This window comes from Pieris rapae, chromosome 21, assembly GCF_905147795.1.
Source record: "Pieris rapae chromosome 21, ilPieRapa1.1, whole genome shotgun sequence".
Lineage (NCBI taxonomy): Eukaryota > Metazoa > Arthropoda > Insecta > Lepidoptera > Pieridae > Pieris > Pieris rapae.
The window spans coordinates 1,965,038-1,988,620 of NC_059529.1; the positions used below are offsets into that span (position 1 = coordinate 1,965,038).

The window sequence follows — 23,583 nt, forward strand, 5'->3', positions numbered from 1 at the left end:
CCTAACATCACGTAAGCCTCATGCCACCTGTTATATAAAAACTTTGAGCGAAAGAAATATGTATAAGTTTTTTAGAAAGAAAAGAGCGTACCGATTCTTAAAAAGCCGGCAGCGAGCTTGAGTGACCTTCTGGCAGTGCGAGTGTCCATGGGCGGCGGTGTCACTTAACATCAGGTGAGCCTTCTGCTCGTCTGCCTCCTGTAACATAAAAAAAAAGTTAAAACGTAACCTTGAACTGTGTAACGAGATATCGAAAAAGCTAAAAATATATAGATCCCATTAATATTCGAATTTCTAGACTTTGGTGTAAAAATATTTCAGCCCGGTCAAAAGGACGAATATTACGTAACACCAGTAGGCGGATTTGGATGAATTCACGAGGCGATACACGTCAATGCGTGGGTTGGTAACTCTAACCAGAAACAATAATCTATCATAAGTTTCGATATATTTCCATAATTGCGGTTCAAAGATACTTTTTGTCAAAGTTTTTTCTGTAGTCATTAGAGGAGCTTTTAATGCGCTTCTAAAGTTCACTATCAAAAGTACATACTTCAACAGGTATTGATTGATGGCCTACATAAGGTTTCACGAAATACAGCACTATGCACTCGCGATTCTATGGAAAACGCTCATTGTGCACGCATTCGAATCTGGGTTATTTAAAAAGGATTTTTGTGAATTCGAAAAAATTAAACGCTGCGTCATGGTTTTGTTTGTCTTACGGTAGGTGTTTTAATTTGTAGTACTAGTCGCATTTCTATAATATTTGAAATAGTTCCCTAGCGTGAACAATAATACGATTTATTATAAAACAGGATTTATTATTTACTAGATGTCCTGATGAACTTCGTATCGTCTACATATATTTGTGTTAAAAGAGATTAAGATCTCATACTAAAGCTATGACATAGAAATTTGTAAAGGCTTTCTAAATGTATGAAAACCAAGTGACAATATTTTATTTCTAAAATGACAGAATTTTATATTTCCCAGCTAGGAGCAGGTTTTATTAGAAAATTTAATTGTCGTTTTCTAAATTTTTTTTACTTATTTCGTTTATTACAGTTTTAACCTTCCCTGAACTTCCACAAATATGTCAGTAAACAAGTAAACAATTTGATACAAGCGTGGGTGGTGAATTTTGATTGGATAGGATAATCCAAGAGGGAACAGACAATTTAAAAAATCCTACAATCGACGATGCAAGAGGTATGACAGGTCTGTACAAGTGGAGATCAGTAGGCTCTGTCTACAGAAAAAGGCTTGAATATTGTATGAATAGATAAATCTATACGATTGTACGTATCTATAAGGTTGATGCAAAATCCGCGTAGCGTAAAGCTACGTCGTAGCAACAACTTTCAACCTGTTCGTTAAAAACTTTTTTAAAGAAAAGGAAGCTCATCTGATGTTAGTGTCACCGCCGCCCACGAGATAGTTTCAATGCTAGGAGGCCCGCGAGTTCGTTGCCGGCCTATTAAATATTGGTACGCTCTTTTCTTGAACCTAAGCCGAATTGCTACGGAACTTGACACTCCGTGGTAAATGCGGTAGTTCATGTTCGATTTTTAAAAAAGTTAATTTGTTTTATGTAAACAGTAGACAAAATACAGTTGCGTGTTTATAAAATCGTATAAATTTAATAAACGTTTAACATTCACCGGGGTCGACTTCTTGGCGCCTTATAATGAAGGGCGACATTTAATCTTGAAAATGTATAACATATTAAACATTTCCATGTTTATGACATATTTTCTGTAAACTGTTGAAATAGTAAAGAGTCTCAGACGCTTCTTGACCTATTTCCCTGGTTATTGGTTTTAGGCTGGTCTAAGTCAATAAATATTTTTATAGTATTGTCTTTTATTAACATAACTATTACACATTAAAAGAAAACACTGTTTTAACGGATTGAAGCTATGTATTATTATAATCTATAGGATACTTTAGAGGACACCGTGAGTCATTTTTATGCAAAAACCCTTCATCTTTTAGTCGATATCATCTCCGGGGAATTAAATACAGATAATATAACTTTTTGACATTCAACGCCTTTTGTCTTGAGTCAACGTGACCACGCACGCTGTAAAGCACGCGAAACGTCGGGAAAAATTTAAATTTATGTAAAGTATAAAAAGTTTATATAATATATATCAATAATACTTATCTGCTCTCCGTTAAAAAAGCGTTTTCTTTAAATATTTGTTTGTCAAATTACATATTGTTCTAGCAATCGCTTGCACCGTTTTAACGTTTCTTAATACACACTGTTATCTACAGACTGAATTCAACCATTCGAAATTCAAAAGTTCAAAATATATCCTTTTATTTTACTGTTTGCAGTTGTATCTATAATTTATTGCCAGTGTATAAAGTATTCTGTAGCTGATTGTTTGGGGAATATTTCAAAGTATGCTCGCTCTCTCGCTGAGCAATGCATTTTTGATTTAGATGCCGATTGCTGATATGAATAAACGAGATATCTCATGTTTACGATACAGTTGTTTGTAACGTCTTATAAATTACTTTCGCCCGCAGCTTCTCATACTAGACTAGATTTCATTTTGTTATTAAGCGGATGATCTCAAATTCTTTTGTGTAGTTAGTTTATTCGAGGATAACTTGTGGCTCTAGTCTATGGTGTATTTCCAATTGAGTGGAGCTGAATATTCAAAAATGTAATTTCGTTTTTGTATTAAAAGGTACCTTCACAACTATCGTATAGGTGACATGGTTCAAGAAGTTTGAAATTAATGTATCTTTAGTTTTTATAAGTTATGATTTTTTTCTTTTGGCGTTAGTTTTGTTAGCCTTAGCTTTTGTTAATATAACTAAATAGAATAAAATATTTTAGGAATTTTCCTTGTTATCGATGTGTCTATCGACTTAATGAATTTGGGAAAGATATTTTGTTCTACAAATCACAATACAAAAGAATACATTGTAACTTATTGCATAGGCAATGCAAAGTCGTTGATGCAAACCCTGGCTGTGCAATTGTCTTTTCTAATTATCGCTTGTACAGTGAAGAAATACTTCGTGAAGAAACCGGCATGCCTTACACCGAAAACTAAACGGCGTTTGTCAGTGACAGCCTGACCACCTACTTGCTTACTGAAACAGCTAATGAATACGAAGCAGTGGTAGCACTTTTATATACCTAAACAAACAATTATGCTGTATAAAAGTTATTTATTTGACGTTTGAAGTATCTCAGGGAGTCGCAAATTCAAAGAAATCGCTAATAAATTGTAAGCAACGCGTCCCGAGCGAGTTATTAGACATACGTTCACTAGACCCTTAAATTCTGTATTTACGTAGGGCAAATAGATATATTCAACCTCAAAGTGAGTTTATAGTCTCTCTTATGCTGTTTTATTATCTATAAAATATATTTGAGCAGTGCTAGACTAGTGGCTTCAGCGTGCGACTCTCATACCTGAGGTCGTAGGTTCTGTCCCCGGCTGTGCACGAATGGACTTTCTTTCTATGTGCGCATTTAACATTTGCTCGAACGGTGAAGGAAAACATCGTGACGAAACCCACATGTCTTAGACCCAAAAAGTCGACGACGTGTGTCAGGAGACTGATCACCTACTTGGCTATTAGATTTAAAAATGATCATGAAACAGATTCAGAAAGGTGAGGCCAAAAACTAAAGAGGTTGTAGCGCCACTGATTAATTATTTATTTATTTATAAAATATATATTTATTATTTATTTATTTATAAAATTTATTTTTATTATTTATTTATTTATAAAATATATTAACGTGTTGTATTTCATCACTTTAAAGTTTACAGAGACAACTATGCTATGCTCTCTATCTCATTTTTTATCAGTGCAATAGTTTTTGTGGATGTATTTATTTTATAGAGATATATCTGTTTTGTTTGCTTAATAAATAAGAAACACTTTATTTACATGACAATAAAACAAAAAAGAGAAAATATAAGGAAAAAGGGTGTAAATGGGCGGTCTTACTGCTAAAAGCTTCTTCCCATCCAAACATAAAAAAAATATAAGCTAATGCAAAGTACTCCGTATAAAATTTGGACACATCCTTTCACAATCAAATATATTAGAGGGCTATAGAAAGGTCAGCTCAACGACTTTGGAATTAGAATCGAACCTTTATTACAATCGGTTACGGAATGTTAATAAGGGATTTGCGAATTAACTTTGATAGTAATCTATGATCATTATTATTTGAAGCAAGTCTATAAATGTTACGTTTAGTCGTTTTTTAAAGGCTACGACTACATACACTCCTTATTCCAGCGGTGATTAATAATATATTATGTTTCGTGTCGGTATTTAGTAAATTTATACTTCAGTATATTAGAATTGTTATTTTCTACATAAATAAAAATAATCGCAAATTCTGGACCAATTCCAGTATTTTTCTTTTTTATTCTAGAATGGCTGAGGAATTTATTTTTTTATTTAGTACTTGGGGTAAAGCTAACAGTCTCTATAGGGTAGTGTTGCAAAATGTTTCATATTATGTTGGTATTGGTTGTATGGTATGTAGCCACTTAAAAGGTCTGCTAAGTAAAATAATTATATTAAGGTGAAACGATGGGGCATTTATTAATTTGTGAGCTAAGAAAATGTTGATTCGCCATTCTCAGTAGGTACCTTCACAAACTATATTTCTCTTTATCGAAATTGTCAGTACCTATTGGCTATCCGTGCTTCTTTTATATGTTCATCAAGTTTAAGGTTTGGGTTGTATTAATATTTATTTTTCCTTTCTTTTATATGTGTAAAATTTTCTTATCTGTTTAGTTAAAATACTATGAGTCATTGCTAAGACTACGTTTTTAATTTTAAAACTGAATATTCTTTTAATCTAACCTACTTATATAATTGGACTAACACATCAATACGCAATAATGTTTGAATAAATAAATAATAATAATAATTAATGCTACTTATCTAGTTAATGAAATTTTCCGCCCAAAAAGTTTCAGACAAGATTTTATTGAATACATGTTTTCTTAGAACAAGATGGCGCTTGAGAGATTACGAATTAATTAATTCTAGTCTAGTCTGTGGATTAAGGGATTTTATATGTAATTGTAACTAACCTTTCCCAACAAATTATCTGTTCAAATTTAAGCTGTATATCAATTTAATTGCATTGGTAATTTATGTTGAAATGGGGTGCATGAGGCCTACGGCGGCAAAGTGTCGTGTCACGCAATCTTGTAATCATGGGCTATTGAAGTACTGTACTGGATTATGGAAACTTACATTTGTAGAAACTTTAAATGCATATAAAGACACCTATTATACTGAGAGTAACAAAAATGTTGTGTAATATCCTTGATTACGATAAACGTACTTGGTTATAACATTAATAATAGTAATAATCTTTATTTATTTTCTCACAAAAACTTACAAAACTTCATACATGATAAGTTACAACTATTTTTTAATGAATGTAAATAATTGTCATTCTTCTCTTGAGGGATAGTTATTGTTTATGTGAGACTGATGCCTGCTAAAGGTTACAGCACTTGTGTTACAGGTCATCAGGCCTCCACCACTTCGGATCGACAAAAGATAATAGTAATAGAGAATAGACAATTATGGTTATAGTAGGTTGTAACGTTAACAAAATTTGACGTTCGTTTAAAACAACAAACATTGATAGTTTAAACAAACGATGAATATATCACTACATAGTATAAAACAAAGTCGCTTTCTCTGTCCCTATGTCCCTATGTATGCTTAAATCTTTGAAACTACGCAACGGATTTCGATGCGGTTTTTTAAAAGATAGAGTGATCAAGAGGAAGGTTTATATGTATAATAACATCTATTAAATAGTGGAGAAGTACTGTTATTTTTGAGGTTTCTAATGCGATGTCGTAAATAATTACATTTTTTCCGCTTACATTGCAAACGCAGGCTGAACCCTACGAGTTTTATAAAAATAATGTACTAAGTATTGTACACATTGAAAAGGTCTACAGAAAAGTCCGTGATGGTATATGTCTATATGGTATATGTCGCGTATATTATCGGAGCTTTCCAGCGACGGAAATAACAATACATAATAAAAAACCTGCTTTTCATTAGCATTGCACCCGTGCGAAGCTGGGGCGGGTCACTAGTTTGAAATATATTTGATAGATGCGAAGATCTCCCTACTACTACGAACTATGATGTTGTATTTTCTATGGAGTGATAATTGACAACCGTTTATTACAATAGTTATCGTATATAAGTATAATAAGTTCGCCTTCTAGAAAGGTTAGCAGCAGACCCGCTAGTCCCCGGGGTTGCAGTTTCATGGTCGGCGGTGATCACTTTATTCAAAGTGCCACCTTTCTCATAAATAAAGTAAGATTATTAAAATTTGATGTTTTTATATGTGAGTAGAAACAACCAAGTTTTTTTTATGGCCCGCACTGTTTGTGCATTGTGGGCCAGGCTAAAAACAGGGAAACGGGTAAAAAAATATAATTATCGGATGGAACGCAATTAAGGAATGGGGAATAATTAATAAAATAAAATATAAATTCTTGTATAGATAGATAAGAAAGAATTGGAAGAAAAAATGTTTACATATATACCACGTTCATATTGTATAATTTTTATAGCATTGCTTTACATGCTGCTAAAAATGTACATACGTAGGTAATTAAATATCCGTCATTATGTATTTATATCGAACTTGACAGACAATTTAACAAAAAATTTCAACCCAATAATCCGGTTCAAAACAAACGAAACCGTACATTTACTTTTGATATCCAGGTGAGCCAATCACGACGCAGTTTGGCCGCACGCGCATGCGCGCCCGTGGGCGGGCGGTCGATACGTGTGACGTCACAGAGTCTAGCCAATGGCGCCTTGCCGTCGCTTATCAATCGATTTGTAAGGCTATACTTCCGAGTTCCGACGTTTATCTATGATTGTAACTCTATTGTCTACACTTACAGCTAAAGAAGTAGAAATTCTTTTGTTTGCTTCCCATCAAACTCTCGAATTATTAGATTTAACGCTATCGGAATTGATAGGTGAAGGAACGATATTTAGTATGACAAGTACTGGATAAGATACAGATTATATTATTCAAAACATATATTTGGACTTATATAGGGATATATACAAATACAAAAACCGTGACTGAAAATTTCTAGTGAAATTCTTCTAATAGAAATCTTTTTTCTTAATGAAAATAGAGATTATGCTGATGAATTAATTTTAATATCTGAATTACAAGAGTAACATTAGTCTTTCTTATTTAATTAAGATATTTTCAAAAAAATCTTTGATTAAGAATTTTAATGGATATACGCGCTCAGCGTATAATGAAACAAAAAATGTCTATTATTGGTTTGTAGTATTATATAACTTTCGCCAATTCAATGAAGATATTCCTAAACATATCAGTTATGTCCTGTGCTGGTTTATTTTTAACTGATAACCAAATTGAACCGCATTCACCTTCTTTGAACATTTTGACGACTGCGTTAACAGCTGATTCCACTCTGAAAATAAATGGTAAAATTAGAAAAGAGCGTACCAATTCTTAAAAGGCCGGCAACGCACTCGCGAGCCCTCTGGCATTGAGAGTGTCCATGGGCGGCTTATCACTTAACATCAGGTGAGCCTCCTGCCCGTTCTATAAAAAATAAATGGCAAAATTTCTAATTCACATCACATTTAAGACTTATAACAAATTTTCGTTATTGGGAATTATAATGAAATTTTAACTGATGCTAAACATAGGTTTACTTAGCTTCTGAGCTACGAAATGTTTGTGTCACTCAAAGCGCAATATTTTTTCTAATACATAAATGTAAAATGTAAGCAGTGTTGGCCTAGTGGCTTCGTGCGACTCATACCTGAGGTCGTAGGTTCGATCCCCGGCTCTGCACCAATGGTCTTGTTTCTATAGGTATGTGCGCATTTAACATTTGCTCGAACGGTGAAGGAAAACATCGTGAGGGAACCGACATGTCTTAGACCCAAAAAGTCGACGACGTGTGTCAGGAGATTGATCACCTACTTGTCTATTAAATTTAAAAATGATCATGAAACAGATTTAGAAATCTGAGGCCGAGACCTAAAGAGGTTGTAGCGCCACTGATTTATTTATTTTAAAATGTAAAAACTTACTCCTGGGTGTATGTTGGGATAGCAGCATAGAACTCCTCAGCGTATTTCTTGTCAAAGGCTTTATCTACAAGATTGTGTAATAGGGGCGTATCTGTTGGCCCTGGGCACATAGTCAAAATGCGGACACCCGTACGTTCGAAGAATGGTGGTTCCTGTAAAAGAACTTATATTTAGACTGAATCTTTATAAAACCATTTTTTTTAAAATTATATTTAGAATTTTAAAAAAAATGGCTTAATGGTTCTAATTCCTTTAAACTAGTAAGGAAGATGTCACAGAGTCTCTAACGGCCCCTTTCTATACTTGATGTATAGTCAAAAAATTATTATCAATACAGATTTTCGAAAATTTAGATTGATAAATGTCAAAATTTGATCTGTCGAATTCGAATATATTAAGAAACGGATTGAATTATCAATCTCTAGCAGTAAGAATGGATTGGCATTGAGATTAGAAAGCGGCCTTTGGTGTATGAGTTATCGCATCGCATATACATATAATGTTTTATATATTACATTAATTATTAAGGGCCTGTTTCACAATGTCTGGATAAGTTCCAAATAAGCTATTTGTTACTTATTGGTATGATAAATAGTATTTTTGCGTTTCACGACTGTCAGATGGCGCTATACGTCATGAAATTCGAAGTATCTTATTTGGAACTTTTATCTTTCGAATAATTTATGTGTTGCATAGCTATTTGGCACTTTATCCATACATTGTGAAACAGGCCCTAAGGCTTTATACGATACAAAATGCATAGTTTAAATACTATGAAAACACTTATAATATAATTTTAATTACCGCAAGACTCTGACTAAAATGTAGGACGGCCAGTTTGGATCCGCAGTAAACTGGCATTGTAGGTAACTTGAAAAGTGCAGCCGTGGATGCAATATTGATGATTGTTCCACCGGCGCCTCCTTCGTCTGTCCGCATGGAATCAATCCCTTTCATGGTGAACGAAACTAAACCTTGCTGAAAGATGTTAAGGTTTTTTATCAAATAACTATTCATCGATGTGTCACAGGATGAAGATATCGCAAGTCTTCGTAGATATATACTACGTATTTCAGGCTCACAATATTTATGGTATTGTACCTACAGTCTGCACCAAATATTTACAGAGATACTACACGAACAAATTGACTTGGCACCTGATTTGCATAATGACAAGGTGCCTAGATAACTTTTGCGTGTAGTATGGAAAATTATTTGTCAACACCAGGAGCGTATACGTACGCTTAGCCTGTTGGCGTCGCGTGAGCACAGTGAGTCAAAATGTGCCTTGGCCTCTGAAATTAGAGAATTTGCATCCCGTAGGTAAGTCTTTCACGGCATAATAACATCTAATCTACTAACGATGTTATATATTAACTTTTTAATTTATTAAATTTAATTAATTAATTTATTAAAAAACGATTAACGATTATCTTAATATATATATTTCTTGTGTGCGTGTGTATGTGACTGAACTCCTCCTAAACGACTGGACCGATTTAGACGAAATTTTTTGTGTGTGTTCAAGGGGATCTGGGAATGGTTTAGATTCACAATTTTGTCCGCTGGACAATGTTTTTTTAATTTATTTTCAATTTATTAGTTGTTGTTGATTTTGGAATGTTTCACATTGGATCCGACAGACGGCGCTACCATCGCAGTGTCAAATTTTAAATAATATTCGAATTTTAATTTTAGTCTGTCCCGAAATTTAAAAAAAGTTTTGTTAACATTGTATTATATCGTGTGTGACCATGTGCTGGATCGTTAGATATTGTCATAACATTTGAATAATAATTTTCATCAAAATGGCTTATTAAAAATTGAAATTTTGAAATTAAAGACGTGTAGACAGGACAACGTCTGTCGGATCCGCTAGTATTATATAAAAACGATGTTTTTAACGATCTATACATTCCTGATCGTGTGTTTACATATTTTTTATATTGGGGTATACTGACGTATTTCCAAACGATTTAGAGTCCTTCAAGAAAATAGCGTACCAATTCTTAAAAGGCCGGCAACACAGTCGCGATCCCTCTTGCATTGAGTGTCCATGGCGGTATCACTTAACATCAACCAACCTGCCCGTTTGCCCCTGTTCTATATAAAAGTTGTATGTAAAAGTTTCCTACCCAGTTAACTTCACATGATTTCCTCCATTGATCAGGGTTATCGCTCATAATCCCTGCATTATTGATGATCACGTCCAGCCTTTGCAAATCGTTTAGTGCTTTATGAAAAGCGCCCTTAATGTCGTCTTCGTTGCTGACATCGCATTTTATGAATACAGCTTTCCCTGGATATGTTTCATTGAGAGACGCCACGAAGCTCAACCCGACAGACTCGGCGATGTCTAATATTGCTACTTTCTGCAAGTAATATATTTATATATATATTTCAATGAGTAGTGTTCGCCTAGTGGCTGCAGCGTTAAGTGGATAAAGCTCTGCCGCAACGCATCCCGCATAAGACGATTGTTGGTGGCGCCTTGGGGTTTTAGTGGGTATGCATAATAGCGAGTCCCACATAACTCTCCCGCACTAAGCATTCGCGCGGTGGTAGGGTATGCGCAATGCATTTCTCCAAGGAAAGAAAAAAAGAAAAAAAAAGTGTCTTCAGCGTGTGAATGTCCCTGAGGTCGCAATACCCGGCTGTGCACCAAGCTGCACCAGCTGTGGAATCTCTTTATATATGCTCATTTAACATTCGCTCGAACGATGAAAACATCGTGAGGAAACCGGCTTGCCTTAGACACAAAAAGTTGATGGCGTGTTTCAGGCACTGGAGGCTGATCACCTACTTGCCTATTAGATTGACAAATGATCATAAAACAGATACAGAAATCTGAGGCCCAGACAGGAGATGGTTATTTTTTTTCACTACTCAGTGGTAGACTAGTTAATATCGATTGTATGTAAAAAAAATAAAAACTACTGACAGCGTCAGCAAGTCAACACGTCATCTTTAAGCATGAGTTATACAATTTATTTTCTTAATAAGCCTAATAGTCATTTCAGATATCAAAATTTGTAATTAATTGCCACAGGTAATTAACATGTATACATAGTAAAATACTAAACAAAATATATTTTATATGACCAAACATCATATTTCTGTTACGGTAAACTTAAAAAAAACCCTATTTTAGTACTTATATAAAAGTGCATGAACAAAATCACTAACTCAGATACTATTAAAGTTTATATTATTAGTATTTTTAATATTTCTTGTATAAATAAATTTATCGTCTTATCGATACGAAATCTAATAAGTCTAGGCAAGTGGGACTTAGAGAAGTAGCGTCAACGCAGTTTAATAAGAAAATCTTTACCTTAGCTCCGAGTTGTAAAAATGTTTTTGCATACTGTGCTCCTAAACCCGACGCACCTCCGGTGATTAGAAACGTTTTGTCTTTGATATCCCACATTGTTATATGAACAATGATGTGTTCGTGGAATGTATTGTATCTTTATAGTTTTCATATCTTTTATCAGATTGATAATGTTTACGATTCAATTGTCCGGACGGTTATATGTGAAATGTTTTGAATGATATGAATTTTTAAAGCAGAGGGCAGGCGAAATGGCTTTGGTGTGTGGGATTGTGTTCAAAGGACTAGGTACTTTGGTAGTGATTACTCGAACGAAATAAATAATAATAATAATTAAAATGCTGATGAATTATTATAGAAAATATGGAGAAGGCTTTTACCATAATATTCATAAGTTAAAAGAAAAAATATCAAGATGTTTTTATAATTTGTACGATTGTAATCAAGTTACTGGCAACTACATATTATACATAGAGTTGCTTAAAATAGTCTCATTTTATGCGTCCATATAACCTGTCGGTGTCTTTACGGGATCACTATACTATCCCGGTACTTAGGCCGGCCATAATTGTGACCCAGAATCAAACGATTATTTGATACTTGTCGGTCGACCTCTATCGCTGTCATCGGCTTTCGCCCCAATGTTAATGTTCATAACTGGCTATTTGAGTCTGAAGTTTAGCTACGCTGTTCTTCAGAACTTACGCCGAATATTTAATGTTAACGATAGGCGATAATGCAACTCTGGGCACTGCTATTCTTATTCCAAAAATGTCTTAATTGGATGGGACGAGAAGAATGTCAGAACAAATGCATTTAATATTGTATTAAATAATCTTTAGACCTTGATTGACATTTGAGTTGAATTATAGCTACTTTATCGGTATACAGTGGCTAATAAATTTCATGTGAGATTCCTTGAAAATTAATAAAATGAAAAGCGCCTTGTGTGGGATGGTACGCCCACGTTGTGTTCCAGATATTTCTCATCGGTAGATATAATAAAGATATATAATTCTAAACTTGTTCCAAGTAAGTAGATCTATTTTAAACAGTTTTAAACGGGTTGTCAACATTGTATTGTTGAACATCTATGATCATTACGTATTAGATAAATTATTTTCGTTTGAGTACTTGAACCGCAACGTTTTCGACTCAATGTCTTAATTTTTTTAAGTAGCGTTTATGGTATGTAAGACTAGGATTAAGTGCAGTGTGTGGCAGATTTATGTTACATTAAAAAAATAAAAATAAAATACGTTTATTATGGAACATAAGATAGCCAAGTATCATTTTTTCCACGTCATTAAATTTGAACCTAGGTAGTAGGCATACCTACTCATCGGCAAAAAAGACAGCGGGTGTAGGTCAAGAGAAAAAGCCGGCGTTAAAAATTCTCGGTACTGTTTTAAAAAGCAATATTTTAAATAGTAGTGGTGATATTAAATATACTTTAAAGGTACCTTCGCGAAGCAGACCATAATTACGTATATATAAATAAAACGTTTAGTTAACTTTCTTTAATAGAGACCGTAAGTTATTGGCCAATTTATTATGTTAAATATCCTTTTTATTTAGCCTTGAGTTAGCTTAGATCGAAATGTTTTTTGATGTTTCAGTGAGAAGATGTGTACACAAGGGAAGATTTTTTTACTACATTTGTTTGCAATCCAAACAAAAGATAAATGTAAGAAGATCAGTCTTAGATCTTAAGTTTTTTCATATTCTTTAACATAAACATAACGATTATAGTAAACATTCATATATGTTGATAGGGGGAAGGTGTTTAGGATGAAATAGTGTTCCTATATTTCTCCTATTTATTTAACATCGGCGGGCGAGTATCGATATAAATAAGAAAGAGAAACAAAGGCTTGCAATATAGCTGAAGGCTGTAGCCTTGTGGCCCGACTGTGAGGGATAAATCTCAAGGATTATTGTGACTGCAATATTTATCCGGTATTTCGTTGCGGTTATTTGAATTTTAGATGATTATTCGTATTGGTTAAGAAAGTAACACAATCTTAGTATTGTCTTTTATTAACATAACTTTTACACATTTAAAGAAAATACTTTTTTAACGCGGTCACCGTGACCACGCACGTCGGATAAATTTAAATTTTATTCGGATAATTAAAATTATGTTTTAATAATTTTAAGTTTACAATAACACATAACTTCAATCCGTTAAAAAAGTGTTTTCTTTAACACTAACTTGTTTGAAGAAATTTTACATAGTATTTTTAATTTATAAATAAGATATTTTATTGAGCCAAATTTTAAATAAAGAGCATGAACATACTCTGAATTTCTATATAGTTCTTATATAATTCTTTAGATAATTCGTGTGGGTTTTAGATAAGATTAAACTTGTTCGATAAAATGTGTATTCAATCAGATTTTAAACTGATATTTATTTTTGCCGCGCACCACCGCTATGTGGAACCATCTGCCCATTGAATTGTTACATACCAATTCTTGAAAGGCCGGCAACGTACTTGCGAACCTAGGTAGTAGAAGGTATCACTTAATATCAGGTGAACGTGCCCGTTTGCCTCCTATTACATAGAAAGAATGATATGGCAGAGATATGTAATTCTATATTTTCTCAAAAGAGCCTTGTTAAGTGACGTTAGTAAAATTTATTAATTTGAGAACGAAAAACTTAGAAAAATATACAGTGTAATCTCACTAATCCGGTACTATTAAAAACTGGTGAGCCGGATTATTGGAATGTTCGGATTACTATATTATAGTGAAAATGTCAAAGGTAATTAATAAAATAAAGGATTTTATAGAGGGACTTAGTGAGATTATACTGTATTTCAATAAATGAGCGTACCAACTCTTAAAAGGCCGGCAACGCAATCTGGCATTGAGAGTGTCCATTATATAACATCACATGAGCTGACCGATTGCTACCTGTTCTATAAAAAATACTCTGAAGAATTAACTTGAATGGTTATACATACATATGTTACTTTTTTAATATAAAAATCTTTGATCAGGTCAAGTCAAGCAAATTACAATTAGGCTTAGCTGTTATATGGATGTGTTGTTTTTGGAAGTAAATTTTTAGTAGGCGTTTAAAAAGAGTTAGCCGCTCAGAAATTTGTTGGATTCATTTCTTTCAAACGCAGCAAATGTAAAATTATAATACAAATAAATTTATACACGATAATATTTAAGCTTATTTAATTTAACTGCGTTAAATGGATTTAACTATAACAACTTACATCACCCACATACATTAACAAGTCAAGGTTAATTTGGCTGTGATGGCTTTTATTGATCACTGATTGTCAAATCTGTATTCATTCCCCAGGCGTGGCTAAGGTTTAAGCATTCAAGGTCTCAGTATTATTACGATATTTGGTTGAAAGTAAGAGATAAATAATATATATAGTAGCTGCCAGTGATCAACTAAATGAAAGTCCAGGTGCATCGGATGTCCTGTAGCTCTTTTAGTACTGCAGTTCAAAGTTCTGTAGTTGTGGCCATTTACGCAGAATATTTATATTTAATTTAATTTACGTAAATAGGATGTGGATGAATAGAGGCTTATTATTATGATTATTATGTAGTGTGGGTAGACGCAAGTCTAATTGTTTTTCTATCACTTTCATAACTCGGAGTTTATCAAGACTAGCGTAGTCATTCAGCGAGGCACGGGCTTCAAAAAGAACGCAAATTTTTTGCGGTTTCACTTCGGTAGATCGTGTTTACCTCTGTTATAAATGATTAAAGAAGTGACGGGAACATATTTTATACAAATATCACTTTTTTATATATTCACTGTAGGAAATAAATAAATGTTTAAAAAGTATATAAGATTTTCTTCATTTTATAATTATAATCCTACGTTGGGTCACAACAATCTAAAGAAAATTGAGTTCAAGAAATCTTTATTGAAGAAAATGTTATTGGAAAAGTATTGTTTATCCTGTTTCTCCATGGGGATCGCGTGTTCTAGGTCGCACTTCAAATTTATTATAAAATCCCAAGGCGTCCATTCTTTATAGATGTGAAACAGGCGCTAGAAAATTGCGAACTTGACCTCAAGCTTTTTTTTCTGTAGAGCAGGGGGTAATAATATATATATTATATAACGTTTCTTGATTTTTAAAAATATTTATTATTATATGATATTTGAAAAATATTTTAATATATCTTTTCCGTTTCGATAGATTTTTCATGAATAGAACCTATATATCTACAGTATTGTCTTTTATTATCATAACTTTTACACATTTAAAGAAGACACTTTTTCGACGGATTGAAGCTATGTATTATATATCAGTAAAGTTATAATTATTTAACATAAATTTTAATCTTTCCGACGTTTCGCGTGCTTTACAGCGTGCATGGTCACGGTGACTGATGACAAAAGGTGTTGAATGTCAAAAAATATCACAGCTGTAGAAAAATGTTATTATCCGTATTGTATCAGGCCTTTTGAAAAAAATTATATCCATAATACTAAGTTATATAACACCGATTTAAAAACAATCAAAGGTCAAAAAGCTGTTAACAAATTATTTTTCAGACGTGAATTATTTTGTCTCACTAAAGACCGCTTTTCCTTCATCTACTGTAGACGATTTAATCGACATCCAATCGCTCTACGTCAAGCGTATTACTAAAGTAGGTTCAAGGAACTAGTTTGAAGTGTACAAATCTATGACGCAGTTGTATCGATTGTCGACTCACAGATGTCTGAGAGAAAGAAGGCTTTAACTGCTGTGCATTTGGTTTAAAGTTCTATCTAGTATCTCGTTCTATAATAGAATACCGGGTTTTTACGTCGGCTCTATCCTCGGCCCTTTGTCTTCTTTGAGTAGGGATACCTACAGGTTCAAATTTAATGACGTGGAATAAGTGATATCTTGATGGTCTTATGTTCCAAAATAAACCTATTTTTTTATCAATTAGGGCGTTTCGAATATTAAATTCTTCTAAGCAATTAAGCATAAGCGTGTTTTATTATTATTATTTTTATTTAAGTAGTTTAAAATTTACACGCAGGAGTCCGATAACCTCCTTGTCGATGAAGCAATTGCATATATAAGAGTTCAGTCTTGTAAAGGATTAAAGCGGGAATAATAAATCTTGCAAAACTATTATTTTTTCCCTGGGATCAAATCCGACCCCTCCGTTTCATCTTGTGCTAAATTGGTCCGAAATTTAATATTATGTAACATTACTCGATTTTCTAAAGTCTACTTGGTTTTCTTTTAATATTTAAATGAAGATTGTTCATAACAGTTAGTGTTTTCATATGTTGAATATATAAAATGTGGGTAGGTAATGAAGAGATTTTCACAGAATACCCACTGTTTTATTGCTAACGGTTGAGGCGATAAATTGTAATGATTGTCTTTTAAGGACCTCAATTAACCGTTCGGTAACAAATGAATTTAACATAATGTACTAAAGAGTAACGTTGCAATTGCAAGTGGTAGTTTCAAAAATTAAATGCAATAAAAACATCTAAAATGTCCATAAATTGTTAAAATGTGATGAAATTAGGACTGAACTCTGAATCAGACGAACATTCATCGTTCAAGTTGTATATAACGTTATTTGCGGTATGGGATGCGCGGTGACATTTTCGCGCACCACGGCCCTAGATCGAAGGCCCTGGAAAGGCAGCGCGCATGCGCGCCACCATTCCACCAATGCCTTGGCCGTCCTCCCGCAGTCGCATCGCGCACCCGACGGCGACGCTATGCCGGCCCCAACTGCGACTTGACCTGAGCACCACGCTCCAAACGTTAAACCAACGCATCTACTCCACACCCTCGTCCGCGAGACCAGGGTAAGTTTTCACCTTTGCAGCCGAGGTTCCAGGATAGGTGGCGCCACTGCGCGATGAGTCATCTCTGCGACGACGTTTTATGGCTGCCCCTTCGATCTTGTGTTTGCAGGCGGTGTTAGATGTGGGTTGCAGCGCTGATTACGTAAGTGCATCGGCCGTGGCGGCCACTTTCAGTTGTGTGCAGTCGTTTGCGACCGTGGAGCGCTTTGAACAGTCACTTCGCTCCTACATTTTGTGCTAAGCTGTGATTTCGTGAGATGTGCTGTGAAAGTGTTAATTGAGTGTTTTTGGATTTTGCTTTTATTGCGTCATAGGTAGGTGATGTTTTTGCTATAAGTGCGAGTGTGTGCAACGTGAAATAAAATCGATGATTTGTGACCTTTCCAAATGTTGTGAGTCGCCGGCGCATTTGGTTTAGTTGTCTGTCAGAGCGTAACGGGCCGTTACGGCAAACATTTTATAAACGTTCAACTAATATTAAATCCCAGTTTTTTAAACACGTTAACGCAAGTATTGATTTATTTAGTACATAGTTACGTAAATTGTTGAACAAGATATTTATTGCTATCATATATTAATTGTTTTAATTTATAACACCGAACATTATACATAGTAAGAAACTTTTTAATTTACTAATATTTTTTATAGTCTACATAGAGTTACATCTCCAAATTACAAATAACAACGGGTGTATTAATCGTTAAAAACTAAAGAAATAAATAAAAACACAACACACGTTTTATAACATACCTAACGCCATCTAGTGACAGTAAGATATAATTAAAACATATTATTAATTCTCAAAACAGATTTAGACGGCATTTTATGTCGAAAAATAACAATGAAAAGTGACAGGAAATATACGGGAAGTGTTATAATAGATCAAGTTGGAACATCTTGGAAGTAGGTCAAGGAGACATGAATTTCTTTACATCTTGTAAGCATAACGCTACTTGAGAATATATTGATTGAACTCCGTACTAGAAATTTAAAAAAATCATAATAAATAATTGTCGATACAAATTAGTTTAAAATTAGTTTGAGTTTGGCCGTATTACGCCATTTATAAAATAAAAACAAAACTTAAAAATCGTTACAATTTACAACTGTCTTCTATTAAAAATTTTAAAACATATACTGTGTGATTTCAAAAATTATATGTAAGCTGAAAATAAAGCAAAAACCGTTTATGAAATTAATGACTATAACCCATTGCTAGTTTGAAATAAATATTATTATATCACTATCTGATTTCCAACATTTTCTTCTTTAGAAGTTATGTTGAAACTTGCCTTCAATACTTTATGTAGCCATATATGTGTGTATTTGAAATAGTTATGTTTAGTCTTTTGTACACATAATATCTTTTTATCATAACAAAGCGTAGAAAATAGTTAATTATTATTTCTGTTCGTACATACTAAGTCAACAGCATAATCGAGATTAATTTTTACTTTTTTTATAGAACAGGGGGCAAACGGGCAGGAGGCTCACCTGATGTTAAGTGATACCGCCGCCCATGGACACTCTCAATGCCAGAGGGCTCGCGAGTGTACTTAAAATACATACGCATTATTAAACACTAAAGTCTAGTCTTATTAAAAAAAATAGTAATTGCACACTTTTTAAATAATCGACTATAATCACAGTTACACAATTTAAGAGCGATTCAGTTTTAGTATTTGTTTAAGAAAAGTACAATGTTCAATATAATAATTGTGACATACATAAGTATATTTTTTATACATGTGTATATGACATCAATTAACGTCTAGCTAAGACGAATAAGTTATTAAAGTGTAATCTAATTTACCGATAGTTATTGACATTTAAAATAAGAAAGTGTTAAAGTCTTCTATTAAAGGGAAGATATATAGCATAGATAGAGTGTTCTTGTGTTATAGTTTTTCACTCACTTAGGTACTCAACTTTTACTGAGTTGCTAAAACCCATGTAATTTACTGTAATAATAAAATCCAGTTCTCATATAAACTCTTGTTCCAGGCACAAATCGGCACTAGTACCGATGCTGTAAGGAGCAGACGGTTAAATAAACAGCCGCCATGTCGTCTGTGAAGGTGGCGGTGCGGGTCCGCCCCTTCAACTCGCGGGAGATTGCGAGGGAGAGCAAATGTATTATAGAGATGTCCGGAAATACCACAGGTAAGAATTCATTCTACTAGCTAACCTCACAGACGTTGTTCTGCACGATATTTTATTGATTAGAATATTAAACAATGTATGAAAGTACTGCAGCGCCATCTGCCGGAATAATTTGTGAATGTAAACTATCCAGGGCGCCTCCTAAATGCATACAGAAACCATTCCAATCGGTCCAGCTGTTTAAGAGGTTTTCAGTGATATACACGTACAGTAGAATTATATATTTATGTAAGCTATTCTATATTTTAGGTTAGATCAAACTGATGGTGTGAAATTCGATTGAAAAGCGGTTAAGTAGTTTCGGGGACTATAGCGAACAAACAGCGTAATGCGTAAATTGTATATATTAAGATTGTATGAGTATGTATTTCTTGGACAAACATTACAATATCTGTCTCATTTCGTTAATCAGTTATTTGACTTTGTAATTAATCTGTATATTATAGTATATATTAGCCTAAATATTATAAAAAAAAGTAATTGGCTGAGTCGGACGGGCTGTATGGACGATTGTGTAATGGTCGACGATTACATTATCATTGATTAAAATAGAAATATTGTTGATATGATCACTAACAATCGTGATAAAAATCGACGCGAAGCGAAAGGTATGACGTAAGAAAGAATATTAAATAGAAATAGCCATTAGAAAAGTACTTTTAAGTTATTAGAAATAATTTATATAGGAGTCCTTGTTAATTCTCAAGATGTCATATGGTGTAATGGTTGAAGCTCCTTACAAACATTGTGTAAAAAAAACTTGGCGATTAAAAAGGGTGGCGCAGAGTTTATTGACAGTTCTTCTCTTCCGTTCTACGCCCTTGATTTGAGAACTGGCAGTAAATGTAAAATTAGAATCATTTATGTATATTTCTCTTTTTGACGTTCATAAGTGTACATTATGTTACCTATTTATTATATTTTTGTTTTTGAATGACAGAGTAAATCATTCTATGCAAAATAAATTTTCACATCGATACAGCCTGATAAAAAAGTAGTTATTTTTTTTAATGTGAGATTTATGTGATAAAAGTCCCAAAAAGGCCATTACAACGCAAATAGCTACCAAATGAATGTTTATGAGTGCCTTATTTAATTTATCAGTCCGTCTTTTTAAGTTAGCGGTGCGCCATAATGAAGAGTGGCATTTATTACGCCGTAAAACCTTTTGAAGAGCCTTTTCGACTCTTAAGATATTGTACTTAAAGCTAATTTTAGAAATGTTTATGTTGGAATATTGAAGAATTTACACCGATTCTAATAGAAGCCCTGGCTTATTAGTTGACATTGATATTCGATTAGAAATTTTCTAAGCATTTTCGTAAATACTATTTGTAAGATTTAATGTATTTGATATATACAGGTAGACAAATATTGTCTTGGTCGACAATTTTTTTTATAGAACAGTGGGCGAACGGGCAGGAGGCTCACCTGATGTTAAGTGATGCCGCCGCCCATGGACACTCTCACAATAATAAATCAACACTTAATAATAATTAAGGTAAACATTTATGTGGCAGCAGTATTTGTGTAGTATATCAGTGTGTATATGCAAGCTGCTTTTAAGAATGAGATATACGAGTATGAGAGGGACCACCTAAGAACCCTACCTATCCCTACGCCCTACAGTTATATATACATATATTATATATATAAATTATTACGTGATGTTTGCACTAAGACACCTAAGGTAACAAAGGATTATGATCAGAGGTTCACCGTGGTGGGATTTTTGTAATGCTTTCGGGCAGGCCCACCACGATAAATTTTGAAAGAGTGGTCGCCGCTTTGAGACGAAGCGAATAATTCCTATTATTAATTAATCAGTCTAGTTAATTTCCTACTTCGGTTAATATGAAATGATAAATAATAATTTAATGATCAAGTCAGTTATTGACGTGCTAATTATTTTTTATTATTGGTGAAATGAAAACCAGTATCTAAAGACAACTAAATGAAAATATTATTACATAATAGTATTGTTACCTATACAATTAACAATAGACTTAAGTATCTAAATAAATAATTATTATTAATCCAAGTTTTATAAATATTGCCGCTTCAATCGCGTCGTCGTATAATTTACAAATATTGACCGGACATACATACATACTTTTGTGAATAATTGAAGGGGTGACAGCGCATCTGGACGTGTATGATTCATTTTACATTTAAAGTCTTATTCCCTATTAAAACAATGACTAAGTCCTGTTCATAAAACAATTTGACAAACCGGAACACGCGAGGTTTTTCATGGTGAAGTAACCGGCGTAGATTTCAAAAGTCGACGTGTGTCAGGCAGAGAAGGCTGATCACCTATTTGCCCATTAGAAGTGAACCTGTGTTACAAATGAGAAGTCCTGGAATATAGTTTTCTCTACATCAGGAAACCATAATCTTTTATTATTATATATTTTTATTGGTTCCACACCTTCACACAGGTTGAAAAGAATGTTAACACAATAGACACACTGATAATTCGCCAAGTCGATTGTCGAGTACTTAGATATAGGCTTAATTCGTTTGCCACTCTGTATAGACAAACTAGTTTAAATGAATATTCCCATAGATTCTTTAGACACAATATCTCTGTTGCAAGTTATTTCTTTATGAAAGTAACACATCAAAATAAATGTACTTACTATGAATGATTAGTAACAGTCCTTGAAATCGCCTATTAAAAATCTTAATATATATAAATCTCCTGTCACGATGTTTATCCGCGATGGACTCCTAAACTACTTAACCGATTTAAAATTAAATTAAATTGGCACACCGTGAGCAGTCTGGTCCAACTTAAGAGATAGGATAGCTTAGATCTTTAATTATAGTCGCAATTTTATTTAATTGCAAATTATTTGTTTATTATTTGATACAATTCTAACAGATGGCACTGTGTTTAAAGTACCAACATTTCACATAAGTTCTACTACCGTTTCCGTTGAATAGTAAACTACTATTTAATATAACAGAAACCTTAGCCACAGCAACGCTTGGTCGAGTCTGCTAGTAATATCATAAAGATATAATCTAATAGAATTTCTCCGTATAGCCTTTGATTTGATTTTTAAGTTTATGGTTTAATACTATGAAAGCTCGTTTATTTCCAATATTTACAGTTCCTAATAATATACAGTTTTTATGTATTTGTCATATTTATATGTTTTTTTAATAGTCGTTAACCTTCCTTCGGATCGGATCGTGTCGGAGTGATAGGCATTCAGCATGTCTATTGCTGAATATTCGAATCCGAAAACTAGGGATGGCAATGCTTTAAAAAATCAATGGGACGCTCGCACGGATCCGAGTGGGCGGCACCGTTAATATGGCCCCGCTCCATTTAGATCCGAGAAAAGAGCACTTAATGTGTAAATATAAAACAACACAGAATATTTTAGAATTTAACGCGTCAGCGGACTCATGGTTACTATAATTCTTTGTGTTGCGTGTATGTTGGTAATACAAGTTTGTTTATAGCAACAATTCAGGAAATTCGCGATTGGTATTTTCCGTAACAGGAATGATTTTATAACGATTTGGTGATAAACTAGAGTTGTAACATATATATCTATGTTATCTATGAATACAATTGCTTATTATAGAGTCTGTATTTTTAATTTTTTTTCGGACATTGAACAGTGGTCTAGTGGTTTTTGTGTCCCTTATCCCTGTGGTGTTAGGTTTGAATCGTGAATCTGAGACCCAGACCTCAATACTCAATAGGTTGTAGTGCCACTGGTTTTTTTCAGTCTCCATTTCACAAACTACTCCAGAGTTGAGCATTGTTCAACTGCTTTGTTCACAGTATTTCGTGATACATAATTCCATTTACGTACCTAACAGCCGGCATACATGCAATATAAACACATAATTTGAGGAAATTTTTTCTTCGTTAACATTTTTCTAAATATTATTATTTCGTAAAATGTAGGACAGAACACACAGTGTGTAACTAAACTTCTTAGTTTCTTTCATTAAAACATTTTAATTAAACATTTCTACTTCGATAACGAGATCAGGAAATGTATAAGCAGTATATAAATATGTTTTTGAGTATATGAAAATTAGATTTTTTCTTAGATTTGTTCTATTTTGTTTCTTCAATTTGGACATTGGACAACAATTT

The 23,583-nt window shown here is 33.5% G+C and overlaps 2 protein-coding genes across 15 annotated transcripts in view; one reads left to right on the forward strand and one right to left on the reverse strand.

Moving 5' to 3' along the window:
* The window catches only part of LOC110995457 (kinesin-like protein unc-104), a 74,014-nt gene that overhangs the window by 12,109 nt on the left and 38,322 nt on the right, over positions 1 to 23,583 (forward strand). For 12 of the 14 annotated variants that reach the window (XM_045632809.1, XM_045632818.1, XM_045632814.1 and 9 more), the window contains exons 1-2: positions 17,177 to 17,294; positions 19,299 to 19,457. In XM_045632809.1, coding sequence (XP_045488765.1) covers positions 19,358 to 19,457 — 100 coding nt within the window. In that variant the 5' untranslated portion in view covers positions 17,177 to 17,294; positions 19,299 to 19,357. Of the gene's footprint in view, positions 1 to 17,176; positions 17,295 to 17,477; positions 17,609 to 19,298; positions 19,458 to 23,583 lie in introns of those variants that run through there. The other 2 variants (XM_045632812.1, XM_045632810.1) reach the window with 2 other exon arrangements.
* Positions 7,347 to 11,625, reverse strand: LOC111001518 (15-hydroxyprostaglandin dehydrogenase [NAD(+)]). The gene is made up of 5 exons (XM_022271443.2): positions 11,477 to 11,625; positions 10,278 to 10,514; positions 8,947 to 9,120; positions 8,143 to 8,294; positions 7,347 to 7,511 (listed from the first exon to the last, which is right to left on the reverse strand). The coding sequence occupies exons 1-5, from the start codon at positions 11,570 to 11,572 to the stop codon at positions 7,367 to 7,369; spliced, it is 804 nt and encodes a 267-aa protein (XP_022127135.2). The 5' UTR covers positions 11,573 to 11,625; the 3' UTR covers positions 7,347 to 7,366.

What these genes read in the sequence shown, in the direction of transcription:
- LOC111001518 (XM_022271443.2), bottom strand. Translation starts at nt 11,572, where the DNA reads ATGTGGGATATCAAAGACAAAACGTTTCTAATCACCGGAGGTGCGTCG. An exon ending in TTTTACAACTCGGAGCTAAG is followed by an intron (nt 10,515 to 11,476) that starts GTAAAGATTTTC and finishes TATTACTTGCAG; the next exon opens with AAAGTAGCAATATTAGACAT. An exon ending in ATTTTAGTCAGAGTCTTGCG is followed by an intron (nt 8,295 to 8,946) that starts GTAATTAAAATT and finishes GTTCTTTTACAG; the next exon opens with GAACCACCATTCTTCGAACG.